Source organism: Leguminivora glycinivorella, chromosome 25, assembly GCF_023078275.1.
Source record: "Leguminivora glycinivorella isolate SPB_JAAS2020 chromosome 25, LegGlyc_1.1, whole genome shotgun sequence".
Taxonomy (NCBI): Eukaryota; Metazoa; Arthropoda; class Insecta; order Lepidoptera; family Tortricidae; genus Leguminivora; species Leguminivora glycinivorella.
In genome coordinates, this window is record NC_062995.1 from 435,844 (window position 1) to 451,892 (window position 16,049).

The 16,049-nt window shown below is 38.6% G+C and overlaps 1 protein-coding gene across 16 annotated transcripts in view; it reads left to right on the forward strand.

Annotated features, from left to right (window-relative positions):
* Positions 1-356: 356 nt before the first annotated feature.
* The window catches only part of LOC125239068, a 36,221-nt gene continuing 20,528 nt past the window's right edge, over positions 357-16,049 (forward strand). For all 16 annotated transcript variants that reach the window (XM_048146532.1, XM_048146534.1, XM_048146539.1 and 13 more), the window contains exons 1-5: positions 357-446; positions 7,143-7,235; positions 8,692-8,790; positions 9,685-9,726; positions 12,126-12,239. In XM_048146532.1, the coding sequence (XP_048002489.1) occupies positions 9,717-9,726; positions 12,126-12,239 (124 nt within the window). In that variant the 5' untranslated portion in view covers positions 357-446; positions 7,143-7,235; positions 8,692-8,790; positions 9,685-9,716. The remainder of the gene's footprint in view (positions 447-7,142; positions 7,236-8,691; positions 8,791-9,684; positions 9,727-12,125; positions 12,240-16,049) is intronic.

Here is a 16,049-nt window from a genome sequence, read left to right on the forward strand (position 1 = left end):
CACAAAAATCACTATATGTATGCCTTTCAGATTTGAGGAGTTCCCTCGATTTCTCCAGGATCCCATCATCAGAACTGGGTTCTGAGAAAAATGGGACCAATCTGTATGCACATACATTCAATCAAAAAAAAATTTCAAAATCGGTCCAGTAACAACGGAGATATCGAGGAACAAACATAAAAAAAAAACATACAGACGACTTGATAACCGTCCTTCTTGAGAGATATGAGGCGACGGTTAAAAAAGTTGGGAGCCCTGCTCTAGCCTAACAGACAATTTTATAAAATTCGATAAATCTGATGTTTTTCATATTTTTGATGATTTATTCGTTCGTTGTTTGTTCATCTGAATCAACAGTTAGTCGCGGGAGGTATAAAAAGGCGAAAACAGTCCAAAATTCACAAGAAGACAACATGTCACTTAAGGCGCTAGTAATCCTGTCTCTGGTAAGTTTTTGAAATTGATTAGGTACTTATTAGATACCTTTTAGTAGTTCTACCGTTTAAATCTATTTGCTATTTTATGTGTCCGGACATCTTAATATTCTGTCCTCTAACCTAAGTACATTTCTTGCTTTCCAATTTGTTTAGTAGATGGGCCATTTTTTTCAAAGTTGTCCACCCCACTTTTTTTTTTGGATTTGGAAGTTTTTATGTGTTTTCCACTCAGAATCGCGAGCTCTTTCAATCCTAATAGGAGAAAAAAAGTGTCCCAAGGTTTTTTTCCCATTCCGTTACCATTTTTTCATACATTTTGTATGGCGGTAACGGAATGGAAGGTTCGAAAAAATGTATGGAAATCTTGGGATATTTTTTTCTCCTATCAGGATCGCGTAAAAAATACCCATGTTACAAAAAAAGTGGAAAAAAATGGCCCAGGTATTTGAACTCTTTTTTGTAACTTTATAGACAGTTAACCAAATCTTGGCACTGAAAAAGGTGCGGAATTCAATTTTTCTATGGGAATTAAGCCTACGCCCCTAAATTTTCAATCAATTTTTAAGTGTCATCGATGATTCCGCCAACGCAAGGTTTAGGAAGGCACGCGTTATATTTTTTCTAATTTTGCCGCCTTATTTAGTGCCAACATTTTGGTAACCGTCTAAATTAATATTGTAATTTCTGTATTCGATTCGCGCAGTTCTCAAACGGATCTCGTTTTGTGTGATCGATTTTATTTTTATTTGTCGATCCACTTTTTGGAATGTTTTGATGTGGTTTTGAAAATGCGGAAATTGCCACATTGCCACTTATGCCGTTTTCACATTATCCGATCCGATATCGGATGTAGGAAGGACAATTGCAGAAAAAAAGTACCTTTCAGTAAATTTTGTGTTCCGTGAAAACAAGGTCGATTTAAAAATATACACATTACGAGAGAAAAACTAATATGTAGATTCCCATTATATTGTAGGGATCATTAGACCAGGACAAAAACATCACATTAATTTAATACTAGCAAATTGCCTACCTACTTCGTTATTTCACTGACCTTTTACTAACCGCGGGGCAACGCGGCCAGCCTTCTGGGCACCTTACCCAACGAGCAAGACCTGGCCCAAATATTTAATTATTAAGTTTTATTGTAAGTTTTAATGTAAGGGTTTATTGTATTATTTTATATGTTGTTTATAAATAAAACGAATTTTTCCCTCACTAGCTCGGAAACACCTGTTTTGTCCTTTAATACCAGCGGGTAAAAACGCATTTTATCCACTAGTCAGTAAAGTAATTTGACCTTGAATAAAGTCAAATTTAACTGCTTTAAAATTGATAAAAGTAGGTGTATCTAGTAATAAAGATGATTTACCACCTGTGGAACTACTGGAAGCAGTGATAAACACATTTTTTGCGTTGTAGTTTCCTCGCTATAGTGAGGGGAGAAGTTTTGTGCTACACTCGGGTGCAAAATGTATTTTACTTCTCGTGTGTTAAAAAACTCGCAAGTTCAGGATTCTATTCTCGAACCACTCGCTACGCTCGTGGTTCAACTATAGAATCCTTTCACTAGCTCGTTTTTCAATTCCACACTCGGCGTTAAATTACAACTTTGCCCCCTTATATAGCAAATAACTATTATTCTTTACTAATAACTTTGCCAATTTTCCCGTTGACCTCGACTAGAGATGGGCCGAATATGGACTTTTCCGAATACGAATATTCAGCCGAACATTCGGTTCAGCTCTTACCGAACCGAACATTCGGCCGAATATTCGGTTACGCCATATTTTTAAAGCGGATGTTAAGTTAATACTATTAAATGATTGAGATAATGGTTACATATGTTACTACAACGATGTTCTTATTAATTATGCTTTAGTGGATAAATAAAAGTTAGTTAAAACAACTCTGAACTCTTCTCAACTCTCAAACTACGGTTTTTTAACTTTTTTACAAAACAATTGTAATCGATGGAATCAGGCGTTACTTTGCGGAAATCCATGTTAATCGTAAACTAGAACTTTCCTTTGCTAATCCGCGAATAGATAACGTGCAAGTCAATCAGTGCTAACCTGTTATAATTACTTGCGTATTTTTTACATGCAATTAATTTTCCCACCCTCCCACCGCAAAAATAAAAATAAATACGCAAATAAATATAACAACCCACCACCAAAAATACAAAACTCGACACGTGTTTCGCCTCTCTACGAGGCATCCTCAGGAGCTGATGTTGACGGTACGAAGTCACAGTCACAGTCACTGACAGTCAGTTGCGGGACTTCGTACCGTCAACATCAGCTCCTGAGGATGCCTCGTAGAGAGGCGAAACACGTGTCGAGTTTTGTATTTTTGGTGGTGGGTTGTTATATTTATTTGCGTATTTATTTTTATTTTTGCGGTGGGAGGGTGGGAAAATTAATTGCATGTAAAAAATACGCAAGTAATTATAACAGGTTAGCACTGATTGACTTGCACGTTATCTATTCGCGGATTAGCAAAGGAAAGTTCTAGTTTACGAAAACAATTGTATTTACATTTTGACGCATGGGTAATTAATTATCTCTTTTTATTAGGGTTCCGTAGTCAACTAGGAACCCTTATAGTTTCGCCATGTCTGTCTGTCCGTCCGTCCGTCCGTCCGTCCGCAGATAATCTCAGTAACCGTAAGCACTAGAAAGCTGAAATTTGGTACCAATGTGTATATCAATCACGCCAACAAAGTGCAAAAATAAAAAATGGAAAAACATGTTTTATTAGGGTACCCCCCCTACATGTAAAGTGGGGGCTGATATTTTTTTTCATTCCAACCCCAACGTGTGATATATTGTTGGATAGGTATTTAAAAATGAATAAGGGTTTACTAAGATCGTTTTTTGATAATATTCATATTTTTGGAAATAATCGCTCCTAAAGGAAAAAAAGTGCGTCCCCCCCCCTCTAACTTTTGAACCATATGTTTAAAAAATATGAAAAAAATCACCAAAGTAGAACTTTATAAAGACTTTCTAGGAAAATTGTTTTGAACTTGATAGGTTCAGTAGTTTTTGAGAAAAATACGAAAAACTACGGAACCCTACACTGCGCGTGGCCCGACACGCTCTTGGCCGGTTTTTTGATAATATTAATATTTTCGGAAATAATCGCTCCTAAAGGAAAGAAAGTGCGCCCCCCCCCCCCTCTAACTTTTAAACCATATGTTTAAAAAATATGAAAAAAATCACAAACGTAGAACTTTATAAAAACTTTCTAGGAAAATTGTTTTGAACTTGATAGGTTCAGTAGTTTCTGAGAAAAATACGGAAAACTACGGAACCCTACACTGAGCGTGGCCCGACACGCTCTTGGCCGGTTTTTAGTTCATTAGAAAGCTACTAAAAAAGGAGCTTAAATATTATCCAACGGAATACGTGAGATCCACATTAGTTAAATACTTTGTTTATTCGGTAAATATTCGGCAATGCAACCGAATTATTCGGCCGAATACGAACATTGAAAAACTTGCCGAATATGCCGAATACCGAATCGACTAACTAATTTAACAAATCACAAAAAAGAAAAATATAAATTCTATTCTATTCTAATTTTAATTACAAATAACATCGTCTAACATCTAATATTAAGGTTTAAATTATGATTAGTATTATTGTTTTTATTTATAATTTTGTACCCATCTAATATTAGATTTGTTCAATATTCAATGTAAGCCCTTGCCGTAAAAACATAATTTTGCTCTCTTGTTACACAAAAAAAGCATACTACACTGTTCAAGAATATATCAATGATAAAAAAACATGGCCAACTAAATGAATTAATAATGAATGATAATATTTATAATATATTAGAAGCAAATTTCATAGGTTTATTGTTAAGTTATATTGTTTCTGTAAATTTGTTATTTATTTTTTATTTTAATTTTAATGTAATTTTGACGATTCGAAAGAGGTTGTAAACTCCTACTTGAATAAACGATATCTTATCGTATCTTATCTTATCTTAATCTACTGTTTATTCTAACCCCCGGTGGGCTCACCAACTCAATTTACACTTGACCCGGTTATTTTTATTATTTTTTTATTTATCGTTCTCTGGGTACCCAAGTACCCAAGTCACAACACAAGCCTTATTGAGCTTACTTTGGGTTCAGTCAATATGAGTAAGACTGTCCTATAATATTTATTTCTACTCGTATGTCTTTCCCATCACGGAAACCATAGGGTATTCCTGACCTTTGGAAGGCGTGCACAGAATCGAAGCCGACACGTAGAGTCCTTTTTAGGGTTCCGTAGTCAACTAGGAACCCTTATAGTTTCGGCATGTCTGTCCGTCCGTCCGTCCGTCCGTCCGCGGATAATCTCAGTGACTGTTAGCACTAGAAAGCTGAAATTTGGTACCAATATGAATATCAATCACGCCGACTAGGGATTGCAATCCGGTCCGGCGGATCCGGTAATCCGGCCGGATCCGGTGCTTTTTTCATGCTACCGGATCCGGTGAAATTCGCCGGATCCGGTACCGGATCCGGTAATGTAATTTAATATGTTAGAATAGTGCAAAAAAATAACATTTACGCTAACATTTGAACGTAGCTCAACAGGGGATTGCAATCCGGTCTGATTTCCAATCAAGAAATAATTTAATACGTACGTTTTTTACATTACTAGACCGTTTGGAAGTAAAATAATGTGCTCAAGTGACGCGTCAAACTTTCCGTCTTTGAATCTGTAGTGAAATCTGTGCAATTATTCGCTTGGATGCAAAATGTGGAATAGTGGAGAGTGACAAAGGGCCATACGACAAAACTTTTCGTTAACATGTCACTGAGATCGATCCTTCGCGTTTTCTGGCCAAACACTATCCGAAATCAAGACCTATTGAGTATATGCCAGCAAACACCCATTAGTGAGGAAAACGCGACACAAAAAGTACATTGGTAGCACACAATTCCAAGAGTTCCCTCTAACGAAATAACGCAACCATTTATTTCGGCTGGAAATCGCCTGCCGCTGGAAGGAGCCTTGGCTCCGGGTGCCCTGTAAACTCATGGAAGCGATTCTGTTGAGGATGAACTACGAGTGACTGGGTCGAGCTGGAGCGAGGCCACGAGGGTAGCTGAAGATAGGAAGGCATAGCGCGAGCTTGAGAAGGCCCTTTGCATCTCTGTGGTGACGTAGGACTACAGGAACAACAACGTTTTCAGCATGATATAAGAAGTATGAAGGCACATTGCTACAAGAATCATAAAAAAAAATTGACTGGGTCGAGCTGGAGCGAGGCCACGAGGGTAGCTGAAGATAGGAAGGCATAGCGCGAGCTTGAGAACGCCCTTTGCATCTCTGTGGTGACGTAAGACTACAAGAACAACAACGTTTTCAGCATGATATAAGAAGTATGAAGGCACATTGCTACAAGAATCATAAAAAAAAATTGACTGGGTCGAGCTTGAGCGAGGCCACGAGGGTAGCTGAAGATAGGAAGGCATAGCGCGAGCTTGAGAAGGCCCTTTGCATCTCTGTGGTGACGTAGGACTACAAGAACAACAACGTTTTCAGCATGATATAAGAAGTATGAAGGCACATTGCTACAAGAATTATAAAAAAAAATTCAAAGCTTAAATATGAACATTTTTAAAAGGTATCCAGTAAGATTGTGGTTTCAGCAATAGCAAATAATACTAAGGTCAATTACTCTTGATGACTTTAATTTAGCTACTGTAGTTTTTTTAGTTCTTCTTTGCGTGTGAGAAAAGTTAACTGTAAAATAACACAAAAAACAATTATCTTTTTTTAAATAGTTATCTCATAATGCATGTAGGTAAAGTCCGTTCTTAATTGTATCTTAAAAGCTCTATAGGTATTACTGTAAAACAATACAGTAAAAATAATTTTGTTATCCTATGAAAGTTTAAAAAGAACGAAAGAATTTTATTTGCGACTGATTATTTTAGTAAAATTTACTTGTTACCTGGTAAAAATGATGATTTCTAAGCTTTCAACTTTTGATTTATTAATCGTGAAGCAAAATACCGTAATATTTCTCATATTATGCTGAAAACATACAAGAAAAGTTACTATTTGGGTACTTTTAATCCTCAAGGCCAATCCGGCCGGATCCGGCCGGATCCGCCGGATTGGGACCAAAATCCGGCCGGATCCGGCCGGATTGGATATCAGACCGGATTGCAATCCCTAACGCCGACAAAGTACAAAAATAAAAAGTGGAAAAAATGTTTCGTTAGGGTACCCCCCTACATGTAAAGTGGGGACTGATTTTTTTTTTTTCATTCCAACCCCAACCTGTGATATATTGTTGGATAGGTATTTAAAAATGAATAGGGGTTTGCTAAAATCGTTTTTAGATAATATTAATATTTTCTGAAATAATCGCTCCTAAAGAAAAAAAAAGTGTGTCCCCCCCCCCCTCTAACTTTTGAACCGTATGTTTAAAAAATATTAAAAAAATCACAAAGTAGAACTTTATGAAGACTTTCTAGGAAAAAATTATTTTGAACTTGATAGGTTCAGTAGTTATTGAGAAAAATACGGGAAACTACGGAACCCTACACTGAGCGTGGCCCGACACGCTCTTGGCCGGTTTTTGATACTTTAATGAGTTGTAAGGGGTACACCGAGCGGATGCTGACCTTGCCCTGTAATATTTATTATTATTTATTACTTACTCATTATTTTGTCGTTTTTCTAGATCGCAGCGGCGGCGTGCAGCCCCGCCGTGCTGCCAAAAATCAGTATCGGGGGCAGCGCCAAGGGGAGCACCAACACCGGCGTCAGCTTCGGGGTGAGTGTCTCTGATCTTAAAGACCAGAGATGCACCGAATATTCGGTTACTATTCGGTATCCGGCCTATTCGGCCCTTATTTTAATATTCGACCGGATACCGGATGTGCTAGTTTTGATTGAATGATTTTGGAGTAAACAAATTAAATGTAAAAAAAAAACAGTTACGGTTATAATGCTTATAATCATAGATAGCACTTTATTATTTAAAAAAATAAACATTTAAACAAAAACTGACTCCGCGCGAAGTTCACTACAAAACAAGTCAAAACCTGCACGACGCGCCCGCTCCCTGCTTAAATTGTAGGTATTGCAGGTAAAACTCTGCTATCCGAATATTCGGTATCCGGCCAAACAACTATTCGTTGCATCTCTATTAAAGACTAATAAGAGCCCAGCGTGCGTAGCCGAATGCGCAAGCGCACACGAAACGAAACGCTCGTAGATGGGCATTTTCGTGAGAACAATCACAAAACTTTTTTTTTTCTAAGGTAGGTAAATTTTATGTTTTTCCTACTCAGAATCACGAGCCCTTTCGATCTGGGGCAAAAACCAAGAGACAAAAAAATGGTCCCAAAATTTTCTATTATTTTGCATATTTCCCACTTTGTAACCGCTGTACAAAGTGTTTGAAAAATGGTAACGAAATGGAAAATTATTGTGACGCTTTTTTTACCTAGTAGGATCGAAAGGGCTTGTGATTCTGAGTAGGAAAAACATTACATTTACCTATGCCTTTTTCAAGCCTTCTTGAGCTTACCGTGGGATTCAGTCAATCTGTGTAAAAATGTCCTATAATACCTATATATATATACCTATACCTATATTTACCTATTTAAGAAAACAACATTTTAAATATTTAAACGCTCGTAGATATCTATCTCTATCGCTCTTGCGTATTGGCGCGACAGAGCCAGACTACCTTTCACGGCGTTTCGTTTCCGTTTCGCGTCGGAGAAACGCCATTCGACTACGGCACCAGAGACGCCAGACCTTCCTAATTTTAACTTGGCTGAAACTTGGGATAGTATAGTATCGACGTTTAATGTCTGTATGTGTAGGTACATTAGCTCGTTCGGCACGACGGCCATTTTTTGTCCACAAGGTTTTTTTAAATAAACTTTCCTTGTATTCTCAAGGCTGATTTTTATGTGTTAGAAAATACTGTTAGAAATTGATATTACTTAGTCATTTCGTGACCATTTTCGCTGGCCGTAACTTTTACCAGGCCCTTGAATGTCTCTCTAACTTACTCTAATTTCTCAAGCTACGGCCGACCGAAATGGTCAGGAAAAATGATGATCATCAATTTCAAGTATTTTAAAAATCAGCCTTGAATATTCAAGGAATCTTAGTTTTTTTTTAACCATGTAGCAAAAAATGGACTTTTGTGGAGATTTGGACTTTTTGAAGAGGTAACTGCTTGAAAAATTAGTTTAAATCTTAATGTTCTGTAGATCGGCGGTGGACTCAAGGGGTCCTAAATGGCGTGTTCCGAACAATCAACGGCGTTGCCAACACAGCTATCGGCGCCTTGGAGGCCGTTGCCAACAAGGGTAAGTTAGGGTAATAGAATAAACAAGTATAACCGAACCACAAGATTAAAATTTTGAAAAAACCCCCGACCGCGACATAGTAGACCGATTTTCATGAAACATGGCTAAGAACACTCCTGACTAACTCAGCTTTTAGACAAAAAAAACTAAATCGAAATCGGTTCATCCGTTCGGGAGCTACGATGCCACAGATAGACACACACACACACAGACAGACAGACAGACAGATGGACAGACAGACAGACACGTCAAACTTATAACACCCCGTCGTTTTTGCGTCGGGGGTTAAAAAATAGACGGTCAACCAAATCTGGGTATTAAAAAAAATTCAAAAATGTAGGGCTCACCGGCCGACTGTCTTCATAAAACGCGTGCCTTCCTAAACCTTGACGTTGGCGGAATCATCGACGAGCCATAACACTTAAATATTGATTGAAAATATACGTGCGAAGGTTTAATTGGGCCATTTTTTTTTCCAAGTTGCCCCCCCCCCACTTTTTTTTGGATTTGGAACTTTGTATGTGGTTTCCACTCAGAATCGCGAGCTCTTTCAATTTTAATACGAGAAAAAAGTGTCCCAAGGTTTTTTCCCATTCCGTTACCATTTTTTCATACATTTTGTATGCCGGTAACGGAATGTAAGGTTCGAAAAAATGTATGGAAATCTAGGGACATTTTTTTCTCCTATCAGGATCGAAAGAGCTCGCGATTCTGAATATTAATCGTGTAAAAAATATCCATGTTACAAAAAAAGTGGGGTGGACAACTTTGAAAAATATGGCCCAATTATACTTACCCTAATAGAAAATTGAATTTCGCTCCTTTTTTAGTGCCAACTGCCAAGGGTCTAATTCTCATCGAACAAAAACTGATTTTGCTTTGTCTGTTCTACAGTGATCGGCAGTCTTATCGATGTCATCAGCGTTATGGTCAACTGTGAGTATTATTTACTTATCTTCTAATATAACTTGGTAACACATTATATCAGCAATTCCCGTCAACTTTGTACAAAAATTAAGGGAAAAGTTAAATTTGTTTTTATTAATTCCTATTTTGTTACCAAGATTTTGTTGATGAATTGAGATTTTATTAAGTTTTATTTCGTCATTAAGGTTCTCTAGTATCTATATTTTCTTAATTATAACAATTATCCTGTATATATCTTACGAAAGTCGAATTATATTACTAAATGTTGGTAACAAAATAGGATCAATTAAAATTTGCTGACGTGGCATTGTACAAAGTTGACGGGAATTGCTGATATTGTCTTCGGTTACCGCGATAGTTACTCATGAAATAAAACTATGGAAACGGATTAAATCGACCACGAACGCTGTAAAGAGTTCGAAACGTCGGGATGTATTTTAAATTCATTATACGCGATTTAATCCGTTTCCATAGTTTTATTTCATTGGTAACACATTATTCAGACAATAACTTTACTGCTTATCTCAAAGAAAACAAACTAATTCTCTTACTGTGGTGTCAAAAAGAGTAATTCGGACTTTAGGAGCCTAGTTTCATTAATCCTTGAGTTCAGATTCTGGTTAAAAAAAATACAAAAATACTTACTGTAAAACATTATGATTTTTGCCCCTTAAACTCTATTGTATAGATGTAGAGTGTGTAGTTCTACATCATCCAGATGTTGTAGAATTTATTTATTTATTTATTTATTCAAATAACAAATTGCACCTGACTTTTTGAAATTAGACCCCTGACTATTTGACTAATGCCGGAACACGTCCCATAATCACCAGATACATAGGGGCCGCATTTGACATACTGCGTCCTCCCGGAGAGATAGCTCGCGAACAACTTAAGGAGTCTCGGAGTAAATCCCATTGCTCCTAACTTTCGAAGAAGAATATCGTTGTCAACGCGGTCGAAGGCTTTTTGGAAGTCTAGGTAGATGACATCGACTTGAGCCTTCCTATCTAACTCACGTGACAAGATCTGGGTTAGGGTTAGCAGATTAGTTGCCACAGATCTTTTGGGCAGGAACGCGTGTTGTGCATCGGTGATATGAGCAGTACATTGAGGAAGCAGCCTTGCTTGAATAGCTGACTCGAAAATTTTGGCTAAGACACTTAAGATGGCAATAGGACGATAGTTTTCTACTTTTATTTTAGAGCCAGCCTTAGGAATGGGTGTTATCCTAGACCTTTTCCATGCTTCTGGATAGACTCCTGAATCTAAGATAAGCTTAAAGATAAACTTAATCGGAGTGACTAAGTCCTCAATGCAAGCCTTGACTAGAAACGCCGGTATCGCGTCAGGCCCAGGTGCGGCACTAGACTTTAACTTTTTTACGGCGTTTCTTATATCAGAGGAAGTAAGACATTTAACGTCCACGAGCCTAGCATCAGCTGGCAAGCTGGCGCTGGCCTCATGGGGATCGAGAGCTGGAGTATCTGGCAAAAAAACATAACTGAAGTGATTTGCAAAAGCAGTCGCAGCAGCAGGACCTGAGTACTCTATATCTTCACGAGTTACTTTTGGCTCTACTCCACCTTTGGAACGGAGAGAGTTCACGTATGACCAAAATTGAGATGGTTTACAGGATAGCTCCTTAGATATCTGTCTCATATAGCTGGTATGCGCCTCGGTTATGCCCGTTTTAATTTTGGTACGGAGAAGACTGAAACGTTCGTACACTAACCGGTCTCCAGATTGCTTCCACTGACGGTGGAGCTGCGATTTTAATTCGATGTCGCGGATTATGGCCCTAGTGTAAATACGGGATACGTTCTACTACTTATTCGCTTTCTACGGAAATTTTTGTGGAAAACACTTGTTAAAAATCTCATAGAGTCTATCATTGAAGTATTCTTGAATGTGGAAATAATAATTAAATTAATAACTGCGATTACAGATATTTCTATAAAAATTAACCACCGGTCTCAAAACACTCAAAATGGTCATTTTCGCGAAAAGAGATCCAATTTTCTTTTTTCTAAAACGGGTAAATTTAATGTTTTTCTTACTCAGAATTACGAGCCCTTTTCATCCTACTAGGCGGAAAAAAGCGTCCCAAAGTTATTTTTTCCACTCCGTTACCATTTTTAAAACACTTTGTACAGCGGGACAAAGTGGAAAGTATGCAAAATAATAGAAAATTTTGGGACCATTTTTTCGTCTGTTGTTTTTTGTCCTAGATCGAAAGGGCTCGTGATTCTAAGTAGGAAAAACATAAAATTGACCTACCTTAGAAAAAAAAATTTTTTTTGGTGATTCTCGCGAAAATGCCCTAGTGTTAGAGAAAAATCTGTAGTTATTCTAACTACTCCAATGGTTTGTCTACCAAAACATCTAAAGATACAACCTCCTTCCAGTGTGCCTGGTGCTGCAAGTGACCCTCAACAACCTGGTGGCCGGTCTCGGCTCCCTCTTCGTCAAACTCGTCGCTGTCATCCTTAAGATCGCCATCTGCGTCCTTGGACTCCCAGGCAAGTACTTCTTCAGTAATATCTTCAGTAGAAACTGAGTGTTCTTCACCTATTACAGCTGTATCCTTGGACTGCCAGGCAAGTTCATCTTCAATTGTATTCTCTTCAGATACTAGTGTATTTTTCACCAGGCTAGTCAGTATCATTCCCAAGGCACCATCTGCGTCCTTGAACTCCCAGGCAAGTACTCTGTTTTTCAATAATGTCTTCAGTAGCGGCTGAAGGAGTCATGTATTCATAATCTACTGATTGATATTCATCAGAATTATCTTTGTTATCTTGAAGATCGCCATCTGCGTCCTTGCACTCCACAGACCAATACAACAAGACGGCCCTTACAGGGCGACTTGCGGTCACCAAGCATACGACAAATCAGGTGTATAAAAGTTTGAACGCGTGCGACACCGCTCAGTAGCGCCCAAGTATACGACCCGCTAACAGTGTTCGTGTCCGCTCGGGAAAAAATCTTAAATAATAAAATTTGGTTGCAAACAATGGTCTCTTGCAGCATAAAATGGTGTGGCAAGTCTTCTAACACTTCCACATATAAAAAAGATGGAATAACATTCCACAGTTAAGTCAAATTAATTATTTTGTTGAATATTGTTTATTATCCGCGGAGTTCATTTTATACTGGTCAATATGGTTGTACTGAGCGGCGCCGAGGCGCGTCCATCCCTTTTTGCCTAGTTAACAATGCGATATGCTATCCCTTTCACGTAAACGACTAGGGATGGGGCCATGTTAGTTTGTGTCTGTTGCGGGAACTTCGTACTACCGTTCGTACCATGTGCTACCATTTTATGAAATATAAAAGAAAGCAGATTTGTAATTGTGAATAATTATCTAGAATCTGTAGAGTCTGTAGTGTTATTTAGCTGATTGATTAGTTTAGAATATTTAGTTGGTAATTTAACTTAGTAAACGTAAGTAACAGTTTAGTTATTAGTTACTAGAATGATTTTTATTGAGGTGCTATCACAATGATCATCCTCCTTGCGTTATTCCGGCACCGGCATTCGCCACGGCTCATGGGAACCTGGGGTCCGCTTTGGAAACTAATCCCAAGATTTGGCGTAGGCACTAGTTTTATGAAAGCGACTGCCATCTGACCTTCCAACCCGGAGGGTAACTAGGCCTTATTGGAATTGAGGTCAACATCATAATCAGATATGAAATTTAATCTATGGCCACGTTTCTGGTCCATCAGCAGATCAGCTCCATGATACCATAATATTGCATCGTCACATGATTTACACAATTATGTGTGCAAAATTTCAGTTCAATCGGTTAAAAATATCTGCTTTAAAAGTTACATGATTTCACCCGAATATACTGACATTGCAAGTTAAATAAAAGCTTGCAAAAACGCCTAACTTGCGCATTTCTTACCATTACTTGTAGAAATAATACTTTATAACTAAAGAAATATAAATAAGTTAGAAAAACTGCTATAATATTATAATTTGTTGCAAAACAAATTCACCACAGTACTGGTACCGGTACCATTGTCTATAATAGACATGTCCCATTCCCATCCCTACGGCTAATCGTAAAGGAGCGCCATTATTTGAAACGACCAATGGCAGCACCGTGCGCTCCCGCCTCACCCCGCAAGGATTGGTGATTTGCGTCTCGAACAATATCGCTTGTATTAGGCTTCTAGTGGGGTGTTCTGTGTTGCACTCCCACTCCCAGGCAAGTACTTTATCTTCAGTCATTTCATTTTCAACATCTACTGATTGTGTTTCTTCGCTTTCATGATCAATTTCGACACCTGCGTTGTCGAAGGCTAAGCCAAGTACTTTATCTTCAGCAATTTCATATTCAGTATCTACTGAATGTGTTTCTTCGCGTTCATGATCAAGTTAATCATCTGCGTTGTCAAAGGCAAGTACTTTATCTTTAACAATGCCTTCTGCAGTAGCCCGAAATAATTGAGATTCTACTCTTCTTCAATAGCTACCGAATGTTCTTCAAAAGGTTAGTAAAACAGTTGGCCCGACGTTTCGAACATCACATTATGTTCGTGGTCACGGGTAGACTGGCGAGGAATTGCATCAACATCTTCTAGCCGCGCGAGTTTCTCGAACTACCCGCACTTGTTCTTGATTATTCACTTTTGCGCTAGGGTTGTCACTTTGCCTACACACAACACTCACGACATCAGCCGGTGTGTCCCTCGGTGTTTTTTCACGCTTACATTTGCTAATCACTGGATTCCACGAAGAAGAAATTCCCTGTCCCTCATTTTGGTTGAAATTTCGATGCTTCCTAATTTCAATCGCTTCACGTACTTTTCTGCTGTAGAACAGACGTTCCGTTGATAGAATTTTGGGACTATGGAGCTCGATCCAGTGGTTTGGTCCCGACTGTAGCAGATGTTCAGCTACCGCAGACTTATTAATTTGGCGGTTTTTGACAGCCGCGATATGCTCCTTGACCCTTACCGCTATTGTGCGTTTGGTTTCTCCAATACAGGAACTACCACAGCTGCAATCTATCTTGTACACACCTGGTGTCTGATACGGGATAACATCCTTTGCTGACCTAAGTTGCCCTGACACTTTGGACATCGGTAAGTACACGGTACGTATAGAATACTTCCCTAGTACCGTCCCGACCTTGTCCGTCACACCTCTGACGTAGGGCATAAAAGCTGGTCGCCTTGGAACATCTGGATGCTTCCCCCTCGGCTTTCGTCTAGGCTGTCTACTGTGTAATCTGTACCCATTCTTTCTAAGAACCCCCTGAACGTGTGACAACTCACTCTCAAGAAATTCCGGGTCACACAAGTCACGCGCCCTGTTCTTTAAGGAGTTCACGACGGACAGCAGGTGACGGGTGGTGATGAGACAGAGCGTTAAGATATCTGTCTGTGTGTGTATCTGTGTGTGTGTGTCTATATTGGAGAAACCAAACGCACAATAGCGGTAAGGGTCAAGGAGCATATCGCGGCTGTCAAAAACCGCCAAATTAATAAGTCTGCGGTAGCTGAACATCTGCTACAGTCGGGACCAAACCACTGGATCGAGCTCCATAGTCCCAAAATTCTATCAAAGGAACGTCTGTTCTACAGCAGAAAAGTACGTGAAGCGATTGAAATTAGGAAGCATCGAAATTTCAACCAAAATGAGGGACAGGGAATTTCTTCTTCGTGGAATCCAGTGATTAGCAAATGTAAGCGTGAAAAAACACCGAGGGACACACCGGCTGATGTCGTGAGTGTTGTGTGTAGGCAAAGTGACAACCCTAGCGCAAAAGTGAATAATCAAGAACAAGTGCGGGTAGTTCGAGAAACTCGCGCGGCTAGAAGATGTTGATGCAATTCCTCGCCAGTCTACCCGTGACCAGAACATAATGTGATGTTCGAAACGTCGGGCCAAATATAAATGTAAGTGTTTACGCGATTAAGTCCCGTTTTGTTCTAAAATTAAGACAAGTTCATCTTCAGATCCTGGAATATCTTTCACCATCAGGCTAGTCACCATAACTCTAGAGGACGTCTGGGTTCTATATCTATTATTGAAAATCCCTTTAAGATTTTTTAAGAAATGTCTGTACCGTACGAGTACACTACTTAGTCTAACCCTATTTGAACTTTGGTAACCTTACTCACCGGAAGAAACACAACACAATTAGTAGGATCGTGTTATTTGGCAGCAGTTCCAAGATTAATTTTAAGTAAAATTAAGCAGTTATTTATTTATTTATTTATTTAAACTTTATTGCACAAAAGAACAACTTAATGTACAAAAGGCGAACTTAATGCCATGATGATGTTATCATTATAACTTCTAACTGTCGTTA